This window comes from Podarcis tiliguerta (assembly GCF_965153285.1).
Source record: "Podarcis tiliguerta genome assembly, chromosome: 8".
NCBI classification, from domain to species: Eukaryota; Metazoa; Chordata; class Lepidosauria; order Squamata; family Lacertidae; genus Podarcis; species Podarcis tiliguerta.
Window position 1 is genome coordinate 61,599,521 of NC_139541.1, and position 11,622 is coordinate 61,611,142.

General features: G+C 44.0%; 1 protein-coding gene and 1 long non-coding RNA gene across 5 annotated transcripts in view; one reads left to right on the forward strand and one right to left on the reverse strand.

Annotated features, from left to right (window-relative positions):
• Positions 1–7,778, forward strand: part of CNKSR1 (connector enhancer of kinase suppressor of Ras 1) — a 31,349-nt gene extending 23,571 nt beyond the window's left edge. For both annotated transcript variants that reach the window (XM_083455071.1, XM_083455072.1), the window contains 7 exons: positions 556–629; positions 2,167–2,238; positions 2,730–2,803; positions 3,861–3,925; positions 4,715–4,853; positions 5,035–5,216; positions 5,720–7,778. In XM_083455071.1, coding sequence (XP_083311197.1) covers positions 556–629; positions 2,167–2,238; positions 2,730–2,803; positions 3,861–3,925; positions 4,715–4,853; positions 5,035–5,216; positions 5,720–5,941 — 828 coding nt within the window. In that variant the 3' untranslated portion in view covers positions 5,942–7,778. The remainder of the gene's footprint in view (positions 1–555; positions 630–2,166; positions 2,239–2,729; positions 2,804–3,860; positions 3,926–4,714; positions 4,854–5,034; positions 5,217–5,719) is intronic.
• LOC310684871 lies at positions 639–11,572 on the reverse strand. 3 transcript variants are annotated; one of them, XR_014514907.1, is made up of 4 exons: positions 11,254–11,572; positions 10,117–10,473; positions 9,469–9,516; positions 639–1,689 (listed from the first exon to the last, which is right to left on the reverse strand). It is a non-coding gene; the product is annotated as an uncharacterized lncRNA (long non-coding RNA). The 3 variants fall into 3 exon arrangements; XR_014514906.1 differs by lacking the exon at positions 10,117–10,473; XR_014514908.1 differs by having other exon boundaries at positions 9,469–10,473.
• Positions 11,573–11,622: the final 50 nt, after the last annotated feature.

An 11,622-nucleotide genomic window follows, 5' to 3' on the forward strand; every position in this document is an offset into this window, starting at 1 on the left:
AATGTACAGAGATAGGCAACTATGCTATGGGATATGGGGGGGGCATGCAAAGGGGAGTAGCAGGAAGTGACAACTGATCCACCAACCACCAAAACAAATTGTCTGCAATCCTGAGTGGAGCATTTTGGAGCACATTTCCCACCAGCTTATCAAATTATCTCCAGGGCAGTTCACAACATAAAATTACATGATAAAAAACACAAAATGATTCGTTCTCTGCTATTGCTAGTTGCATCCAGGTTGCAACTGGTCAGTTTCAATGCAAACTGAAGGCCATGCCCATGGGAGCTGGCTGCATCTCTATGATCATGGATGATGGGCGCTGTGGTCCCGCAACGTCTGGCAGTCTGCAAGCTCCCCTTCTTTGCTTTATAGCTTGCCCATGGAAGGTTAGGAGCAGCCTGCGGGTCCTACAGCTTTCCCTTGCTTTCTGTAGTAGAAACCTGTTCAGCATTCCTGGGCTGTCACTTTATATATGAGTAGCAGCAAGTGGAGCCAATCAAGGTGTGAAGTGCTGCTCTGTTTTAATTGGTGCTTTCCCTTCTCTTACCCCAGGACGAGAAGGCTGTGGGTTTCATCAATGTGTCGGCGTACAGACTGGAAAGCAAAAAGGAACAGAAGAAGAAATAGTGAGTATGTGCAGTGAACCTGATGGGTGGCTCTGGAGAGATCTTGAACATTGAACAAACAGGGGAAGCTGACTTCTACAGGGTCAGGCTGCTGATCCATCTAACGCAGTATTGTCTACACCACCCTGGGTTCCCTAGAGAGATGTGCACATCATAAATCCAATCATTCACTGACTGGCAGCAGCCCTCTGGGGTTTCAGGCAGGAAATCTTTTCCAGCCCTTCTTGGAGATGCTGGGGATTGAACCTGGGAACCTTCTGCATGCAAGGCAGATGCTCTTATCACTGAGCTACAGCCCTGCTCATAAATGAAAGGGAAATGCATCCATTAAGTAGGGAGAAAGAATGGCTAGGACCAACTACCCTCTGAGAATCACCCCAGCGTGGGGTTTCAACTAGCAACAGTGTAAGATGCTTACTGTTTTTGTTTACTTCACCTACTAATTGCTTCCTGTAAAACATCCTTGAGCAGTTTAATAATAAAAACATCAGTGGTATATTGTGGAATGTGAAACAGGGACCTCAGGTGTCTGATCTGGTTGGGAGGAGGAGGAGGTTTGGATCCCAAGGAGGGCTGTCAGAGGAGAGTTCAGCTCCCATAACACAGAGTTCCCCAAGCTTGACATTGTCCAATGAGGAGCTACTTCCAGCACCTCCACCTGTCAGCAGGGAGGCTTCCCCTCCCAGGGTGGTGTTTGGGGAAAAGTCTGACATCAATCTGGCTCCAACTCCACTCCTGACTCCCAAGGATGTGGCAGTTTCAGCACCGGGGCAAACATACCTCACAAATCCAGCCTATATGGAGGAATAACATTGGTTTGCCCAATCTGGAGGCTCTAGGTGCAAACTGCATGAATTGAAGGGTCCACCCCACCCCTTCAAAAGGAGGACGCCAGGCGCATGTCAAGTGTTGGATCAATGTCTTACCTACCCCTAGCCAGGGCTTGTTCTACTCCTCTGCGCTTCACCTGTTTGTAGCCTGTAGAGCTGTGTTGGGATGCTGTATTGATTTGCACAATAAAGCTTTCAGAATAGACATAGTGAAGAGTCCAGTTCCAGGTCTAAGGAGAGGAAAGCCAGGATAAAGGGGAGGAATATGCAAAGCAGCTTAGTGAGGACCGAGCATGCTCAGTGAGCATGGAATGCTGACTGACTGATGCATGTGATGGTCGTTGTGGGGGAAGGAAGAAGGAAAGGAATATCCTGGAAGAGAGCTTGGCTGAATGGCACCCTGAATGTGAGCATTCCATGCTGCAGCGCTCTGTTGCCGGTCCCGCTAGTCCGTCATATTGTACAGTTCATCAGTCATTTTATTCAAGTTCTTGGACCATAATTCTATCTTTCATGTGCCTAGAGTAGAATTATCTATCTCAGCATATCCTGAGCCAAAGAGGTTGGGAGAGTGAAGTTGCCCACTGCAACCATTTTCAAGCCTTGACACACAACTGTAACCATGCAGATTTGTAGTTGGGTATGGGCCTACCTTGCAAAGAATCATGGGGAATTCCACCACAGCCACCTTTTCTCTTTTTCTGCAGTGTCTTCCAGCTTACCCATGAGAAATACAAGCCCTTTATCTTTGCAGCAGAGACCCTGGCTGACCTGAGCATGTAAGTAGCCAAATGGGAGTGGCCTAAGCAATCTCAGGTTCCACCCTAGAAGCAGCTTTGGGGACTGATGCATCCCATGCAAAGTCGTCTCGAGTAGTGTTGCAATCCTTGACAGATGTTGCCTGATTTCCCTTAAGGCCTCTCACTGCAACCTTACTGTGGAAGGCCATAAACCGAGAAAGATGACCCTAGTCAAATTCCAGCCAGGGTTTGCACAGAAAAACAAAAACTGTGAAGAAATCTAGGGAGTATCTGTTATCAGCTGCTTCAAGCTGACAAATTCCTGAGTCTGTGGCTCTCTAGCAAATACCCAAATACACTTTGGGGAATGAAGTCATCAAGGGGAGTTGAGAGGCAAAGCAGCGTTAATACTGCTAATAAAAATATCATATTTAAGTAGATATTTGTTTTTAGTGATTTCATATACCGCAGTGAGGAAAATTGTCTTGAGCATCTGGGTAAATCTCAAAACAGACTGTTTCTCTTCCCAGGTGGGTCAGCCGTTTGATAACTTCTATGATGAAATACACTCCAGTCCATAAATCTGTTCCACATAGTCAAGAAGGTGGGCTCTCAATACTTGATTCAAAATATTTATGTCTCAACTTTGTAATTTACAAAAATCACTAAAATATATCCTTGAAACAACAGCATCCGATCTATTCGTGCATTGCAGGGGGTTGGACTAGATGACCCTTGGGGTACCTTCCTTGATTCTATTATTCTACTAAGAGTGCCTAAAATGCATTAAATTAGGTGCCTGGCAAGCATCCCGGGATGTGAGAATTCCAGAGGCAGGAGAGTGCCCTTTCCACAGTTGCTATCCACTTCTGATAGAAAGGTTATCTGCAAAAGCACTTCCACTTCATAAACAAAACCTATTTAGCATATTCTCTCTCTGTAAACTAAAGAGACTCTATTGCCTGTGATTCCTAAATCCGTTTTGATTCCTAAACCCAGGTCTGGAGATGTTCCATTTGGTTTTGGCAGACAAGAGTCAGTGTTGTAGGCAGCGCTGAGCTACTTCACCAAACGTCCAACACTTGGTTCATTTCTGTGTCACGCTAAGCCAAATCATGGTTCTCAAAGACATCACGGCCACTTTGCTCCTCCTCAGATCCTGCTCCTGTGAACTTAAGCCATAATTCAGCAGGCATATGGTTTGTCTTGTTCCAGGCAAACCACAAGCTGCAACCAAGGTTTGTTCTTGGGTTTACAGCTCATGGTTTTCCTGGAGGAGGCAACCCACAAGATTGGTTTGGGATGCCACACTAAGCTAAACCATGGCACAATTCATAGGAGCGCAGCAGCAGCAGGACTGAGGGGAGGAGTGCAGCAGGAACTCATGCGTTCACACGAAGCCATAGTTTGGCTTTGTGTTATGTGCAAACTGGTCCTCTGAATAAGGCAGCTTCCTCCATTTCTGTCTTGGGATTTTCAGAGACACAAACTTATGTGTTTTGACAGTGAGAAAGAACAGTACCACATTCTCTTTAATTGCCCCCTACAGAAAGGTAGAGAAAATATGTCTCTTGCTGGGACTGAATTTCATTGTGAATTTCATGTAATGGAATGTGATTGGCCATTGAGAATTTTGTTTGAAAAAATTCCCCTTTGAACAGATTGCTACAGTGAAACAGAAGCAGAGGACCCTGAGGATGACTCTCCTAGGCATAGCTTTGATCTGGTAAGTATCTTATGGAAGGATCATCTTTACTATGCACCCCATAGTAAAGATGTGTGACCCAAAAGAGGTCCCCTGAAATTGCAAGCCCATTTCCATTTATCTGAGCTGTGGGGGTAAGTAGGAATGGATTCACACACTCAGTGCCTGCCAAAAGGTTGTGATAATGCTATATTGATGGTGCAATTGAAATGTTGCTGTGGGGAATCCCCTTTTCACATCAAACACAAATGGGGATTCTCCACATTTTTTCATTCCTCTTGTTCAATGCATGATGTATTCATGTAAAAATTAGTGCTAATCTTCCCTCCCCATCCTTTTCCCCTCCAGTTTCATGTCTCTTAAATTGTGAGCCTTAGGGAAGCGGCTGTCTTCTCACCGATATTTGCAAGCAGCTCAGGGAGCCTTTGGGGCTGAAGCGTGGCTTATCCACCTTTCTTCTTGTCCCACTGCTTTCCCCCTGGGGAAAACTGCTCTTTAGCACTCAATTGGAGCAAACAGCAATTTGGGTTTTCTCTGGATTGATGGTGGCTCTGATTTAGCACTAAAGAGTGGGTTTTCCCTGGGATAGGAGCAGGGCAAAACCACTCAGACCTGCGAGCAGAAAGTGAAGTTCAAGCGGAAAACCGCTCAGACTCATGAGCAGAAAGTGAAGTTCAAGCGGAAAACCGCTCAAACTCATGTTTTCTAGATATGGGACAAGCTGAAGGGTAGGCGAGCCCAGAGATAATGAATTTAGTTCTTCCTGACTCCATTTCTTGCCTGCTATAATAAAATCTTACTTTCTTTCAGCCAAAGCGGAGGGAACTGGAAAAAGATCAGCTGCTAACAGGAGCCGTAGGCAATAACGAATCCCCAAGCAGGAGTCCTCTGGGTAGTCCCCTCCCAAGACAAAATGCAGACCACAGCCCAGCATCGCCCTCTCCCACAGGTGAGTTTCACGTTGCCTCCCCCTTCCAAGTTTATGTAGGAAGAAGAAAATGCAGCCTTAGCAACACAGTTCATTATTCTTCTCTGTGAAAGGCTGTTCCTCTTGTACTAGCCCTGCCCTCTAGGGCAGCAGAGTTCTAGAACACTTTTGCTTATGGTTTTCAACCTTCTGCCTCATGAAGATCCTTCAGGGGAAGAACTGGAGTCTTTGATCAAGTGTCTGAAGCAAGGCGGAGTGTCTCTCATTGGGAAACAGCAGGTGTTCACCCGCGAATATTACCGGAAGTCCTTTGTCAAGCGCAACAAGAACCCAGAGATCAATGAGAAGGTTCATCTTGTTCGGACCCTCCAAAGCACACTCAAGGTAGGTGGAGCATCACTTTACACTGGGGAGGGGAACATCTTTCAGCCTGAGGGCTGCATTCCCTTCTGGGCAACAGGCAGGAAGCATGATCAGAGTTCAAGAACATGTTCTGCATAGGCAGAAACACTCAAGGAATGTGCCAAACAAGGTCAGAGAGGGGGAATGACCTGGGGAGAGGAGGTGTAGCATGGAAAGTGAGGGGTGGGCTAGAAATCAGGTGTGGGGAACCTATAGCTCTCAAGATGTTGCAGAACTACAACTCCCACCACCCCTGGCCATTGGTCATGCTTGCTGGGGCTGATGGGAGTTATAGTTCAGTAAGATATAGAGGTCCAAAGGCTCCCCACACCTGTGATAGATACCACAACCAGCATGGAAATGCAACAGGCTGGCAGTTTCCTAAGCTTTAAAATCCTTGCAATTCTGGGCTTCATAGGCTTAAAAATAAATTTAAAAAGAACAGTGCATCAGCATTAAAGATGGGACCTTCCTTCCTCCCTCAGGCAAAAACAGCTGAACTTCAGCTACTCGATATTCTTCTGGATGACTCTGAACTGACCTCTGAGAAATTCAGAGCATGGAAAGAACAACATCAGGAGTTGTACCAGGAAATCCAGGCCTGGTGGGCCAAGAGGGTGAGCCAAGAGGATGGCGCAAGAACAGACTATGTGTCAGACTTCAACCCAGAGGACGCTGTTGCTGCTGCTGCTGCTGCTGCTCCATAAACTATTTTGTCAGCAGGATATGTGCTCTGTGGATATTACCTTCCTCCCTGTTCCCATAAACAAACTCAGATGGTCCTCTCACCCTGGAGAGAAAGAATATGAATGACAAAGAAGAACTTCTTGCTGAACTGAGAGATTAGGAAGATTGTTTGTTGTCATGGCGGGCATTTTGATTTCATCTGGGTTTATTTTTTTTAAAGAAGACAGACACATGTTTCTGACAGTGCAAAAGAGAAGCCTGACCCAAGGGAGCAGGACACTAACTGCTGTCTGTGGACCAACATCTTGAAAAAAGCTGAAAAAGCAAGATTTTCAAGTTGCTTTCCGTAGCTTTGTTTCCCTTGAAAAAGTTATTCAGAAAGCAGCAATTTCACTGACACGTTTCAAGTTGAAACTCTTATGTGTAATTTTAATAACTAAAAAGGCATCCTAGCAATGTGTGGTTTTCAATTTTAAATGACCGGTGGTTTGCATCAGGAACTAGCTTGGGTGGGATAAGCATATGCAAGAATAAATAATACTGGCTACGTGTACTATTAAACTGCAAAAAATGCTCTGACAATATATAGATTCAAGCCTATCAAACATGTTACTTTGCATATATCTTCAAAATGATGGCTTTCAAATTGTCCAGTCCCAAAACAATGAAGTGTACGTTGAGCTATAATAAATCAAGTATTTTTTTTTAGGACAATGCTTATCCTTTTTAAAAAGAACACCTTTGGAGAAGTATCATCTCCTGCAATTCAAATACACCCTTTTTATCTTGTATTTATATCAGCTTCCAGCATATTTGTGTTAATTATAGCCATCCAAATAGATTTCCATTTTCAGTGGGCCCATGTAGGCTTATTTGGCAGAAGCGGCTGTAATGATGAGGCTGTAATGATGCATAGATAGTGTCTGGCAGGACATGCCCTTTTAATACCCCACAATGTCCCTGTTGCACAGTCACTGTAGGCATTGTGGGAAATCGGCTGATTGGTGCTGACAGCAAACCCCACTATCCAATCAGGAGCACATTTTAAGGCCCTTGCTTTTTCCTTTATAGCCACAGCTTTAGCTGCCCTATACAGGGGCGTAGAAAGGGAGGTGCAGGGGGTGCGGCATGCCCCAGGTGTCATCCTTGAGGGGGCTGACAAAATGGCACACCGTGGGAGTTGGCACTTACCACAGGGCCTGGCCTGCAGCGCGCCCAATCCACGGGTTTCTCCTGGGAGCGATGCTGTGGCCTGGGGCTCCGCGCTGCCCAAAATGGCAGCATGGGACTTGCATCTGCCATTGCGGCGACCCCCATATGCAAATTGCCACGGCACCCCCGCGTGGCGCACCCGTGGGCAGCTCGCCCCACCCCCACCGCTCCTGGTGCCGAAGCGGCTAGCTACACCCTGGCCCTATACTTGGTCACATATGACTTGCTCGTTGGGCTGGAGATTCACAGAATCATAGTTCCCCCGTGCTGTTCCAGGGTATCTGGGTTCAAACCCCACCTGCCCCTTTTAAAACTTTGGGCAAGCTGGTTTACCATAGACAAGACCATGAACAGTGGCTACCTATCTGTTCAAGGCGTTTCCTCCTAATTATTTATGTTGCTGCTGGAATTATGTATATTTTTTGCCATGAGCTTGTATAATTTAATATGCCCTTTTTGTGTTGGTTGTTTAAAGTCCTTTGTTGATCTTTTTGTAAGTCACTGCATTCTTTTAAACAAAAAAGTAACTTCAGCTTCAAAAATAATAAAATATTCAATAGGGATTTGTTGCAAGATCAAAAAACTTGCAGAATACTTAAAAAAAAAAAACCCTGTAAGTGCTGAATGATAAATATTTGTTTCTAACTCCTCATTTCCTGCAATTCTTTCCAAGAAGTGGATGGGTTTTGTTTTGTTTGCTCCAAAGCTCTGCATACCTTCACTATTATCTAAACTGAGGCACCAATACAACTCTGGAGGAACAAGTATCCTGAAGACGGAACTCTTGGCATTGCAGTGCAGGATTCTATCACAAACATTCCTTCCTAGTTATTCATTGATGGGTGGAGGCAGGAAGAGAGGGAGTGGCAGTGTTAAATTACTGACCATAGTAAAGCTTAAAACCACTTTATTTCCAAAATAAACACAGAATCTCAAAAAGAATCCCACAGTCTATTAATGCTTCCTCTTAGCAGTAAGACTGTCAAAATAGGAATGCTCCATAAATCTAAATCCTCAGGGAAATCAAAAAGCCAAATTTTAAAAGGGTAAAGTATTTGATCAAGATACATGCAAGATAAAGGGGAGATCCATACATCTTTAAAGAACATTCAATGCACATTTAAAGCACTTGACTTCCCCCAAAGAATCCTTGGAATTGCAGGCTCACTCCTACAGAGCTCCCTGGGAAGTCTGTTAAACTAATATATTATAAAATAACTATCAAAAGAAATAAAAGCATTACAATTACATAAAAATAAGTAAAACACAGTATTGTTTTAATGAACAAAGCAGAGCAGTATAGATCCAATCAAAGAAGTGAGTCTCATTAAACAAAGACCAGGATAAAGAGGTATGAATCTTCAGCATGCAAGAAAAGCTGTAGAATGAGCATGCCAGACTCACTTCTGTGGGGAGGGGTCCCTAGGTATGTAGTTTTTCAGATATTTGGGGCCTAAATCATTTAGGGCTTTAAAACCCTAAAGTGAGCACCTTGAACTGAGCCAGGAAACAAACTGGCAACCACTGCAGCTGTTTTAAAACAGGGGTTATGCAAGTTCTAAAGGCAGTACTATTTTGGGGGGTGCTTTTTGCATGTTGGATAGGTTGAAGTTTCTAAATTGTCTTCAGTTGCTGCCCCATGTAAAACACATTGCCGTAGTCCAGCCTTATGTTCACCACTGCATGGAATATGGTGGACAAGACATTTCTGTTTGAGAGGGACCATAGCTAGCAAACCAGCTGAGCTGGAAAGAGTCAGTCCTAGTCATGGTTGCTACCCGAGCTTTCAGTGACAGTGCTGGATCCAGCAGCACCCACGAGTGGCAGACCTGTTCCTTCCAGGAGAATGCTACCCCATCCAGGATAAGGATATGATGAGTACTGTTCATCAATGAATCCTTGCAGCATCAGCATTTCAGTACAGTGGTACCTCGGATTACATATGCTTCAGGTTACATATGCTTCAGGTTACAGACTTCGCTAACCCAGAAATAGTGCTGCAGGTTAAGAACTTTGCTTCAGGATAAGAACAGAAATCGTGCTCCGGCGGCGCAGCGGCAGCAGGAGGCCCCATTAGCTAAAGTGGTGCTTCAGGTTAAGAACAGTTTCAGGTTAAGTATGGACCGCCGGAACAAATTAAGTACTTAAGCAGAGGTACCACTGTATATTCTAATGTCTAGTCTAGATTAGAGTTGAATTCAATTGGATTTACTCCCTAGTAAATGGGATTGCTGTCTTAATCCTCATGTTCCAGCCTTATCTCAGTATAACCCCCCCTTCTAATTATGGTTGAAATGTGCAGATACATTATATTCTTAAATCCATTACACCCTACCTGTTGACCTGCCCACTTCAGCCTTGACAGGTTCATCTCCCAGTCTTCCTGTCATGAAGCACAACACACATTTCCTGATAAGCTTTTGTATCTTCAATTTGCAAATCACCACTGAGCCACATCCTACAAATATTTTTAAAGAGTGCATGCTACCACATATAAAGTTTGGATTAAAAGACCCACCAACCCATTTTGTTCCACCAATTATCTTGAAAGACTGAATTCAGTTCCTTAATAATCCACGTAGTAGGGCATAGGTAGAGTCCTTAAGCTGTTGTCATGATTCCTTTGGAAACTTGTAGCCAGGCACATCCCAGCAAAGGTCTTGGCTGCTCCTCCACTCCAACCTAGATAGACACATGTTCCAAGATGGAATTTGTCCATATCTGGGGTCTCTGTGTTTGCAATGTTAGATAGGACTCTGTATGCCATATAGGATGCTGCATAGAGGTATAAGACTCCAGAGAGCAGGAGCAGGAGCCCAGAGCCTCCTGTAAGGCAGTAGTTTGGATGTTCAGACCACCAACGTGTCCCCACATGGGTAAGAACATAACTCAGGAAGCCACCAAGCAGAGAGATGATAGTCAGGGCCCTCACCATCTGAACAGGCCAGGAGATAGCCATCTCCTCTGGAACCGGTTGGCATACCTTGTCTTGTACGCTGGTCATCTCCATACAGCTCTCCCAAAGGCCGTCACTGAAGGAGACATCTTGAGGGAAACCAGGTCTTTTGGGGAACTCCCGCCATTCTGGTGTTACTGTAGCTGCCAGCATCAGAACCCATCCCATGGGTGCAACCACCAGTCCTAGCACCATGATGCCGGTTGCCATAATCCACTTAAAATGTCCGTCCTTCCTATATGAGAGCTTAAACCAGACTTGCTTTTCTCCCTAATTTTGGTCTAGCATCAGAATCCAAACTGTTGCTTAGATAATTTTAGTAGCCACATCAGCTTCATCTCTTTCAAAGCACAATTACAAACAACTGGGAAAGGAGCTCACTTCCTAGAGGGCAAGCGTCATAGCACAAATGAGACAAACCAACTCCGTTGAGTTACATATTAATGATTCTTCTATTTCTGGACCCTATTCATGGCCAGTCATAATGAAGGCCTTTAATCATTAATAAGCAACACACCAGCAGCATGCACAACAATTAATCTTGAATGATTATGCTTACATTTATAACCTAACCCAGGGTGGAATCAAGGAGATTGTAAAATTAAAACAAGGAAACAATTAACAGTGGAAGGTTAAAATTTTCAGTGGTTTTTCTCACAATCAGCAGAGAGACTTAAGTTGGGGGGAAAGACTTGAGGTATGGAACAAAGCAAGATGGATTATGAGAAGCAATCGTGTAAGGATGGTGAACATGTTATATAAAAAATGTTTAAATGTTTGTTGAAATTTGAAATCTAAGAAGAACTAGTTAAATAATGCAGGATTAAATGAGCAAAAAGTGTTGGTTATACAGATGGAACAGTGGGAACATATATGTATAGGCAAAAGGGTTAAAATACATACTGTGCTATGTTCTAAAATAGAATTTTTACAAAATTATGTACCATTGGTATTTAACTCCTGAGAAATTATTTAGAATGTATAAAAATGATCCAAATATTTGTTGAAAATGTCAAGAACACGAAGGGACACTTTATCATGCTTGGTGTTTGTTCAAAAAGCTAAAAAATACTTGATACAAATACACAAATTGATAAAGAGGATTTTGAAAGTTAATAGTTGGCTGAAACAAGAACTCTTCCTGTTGGGACTCTTCCTATTTACCTGGGAGTAAGTGCCATTGAATTCAATAGGGCTTACTTCTGAATAGACATGGTTAGACTTCTGCTGTCAGGTTACAAAGACCTGCCGTGAATAGCTGTAATGGACAAATTTAGGGATGAATTAAAAGTTGCTGGTTGTACAGTACAACTGATGATGGAAACCCCGTTTTGATGGAATGAGGCTTCAGGTATTTCCGCCCTCTCCTCCACTACCTCTGCCCTCACTACGGTTCTCGAGAAGGAACAATTTTTTTCTTACGAGAAATTGAATATTCGGGGAGAGGGAACTTGAGTCCGGAAAAAACATTCATTGGGTGCTCGCCGGCTGTGAACCAATGGGAAGGGAAAGGGAAACTCCTCCCTTGCCAAC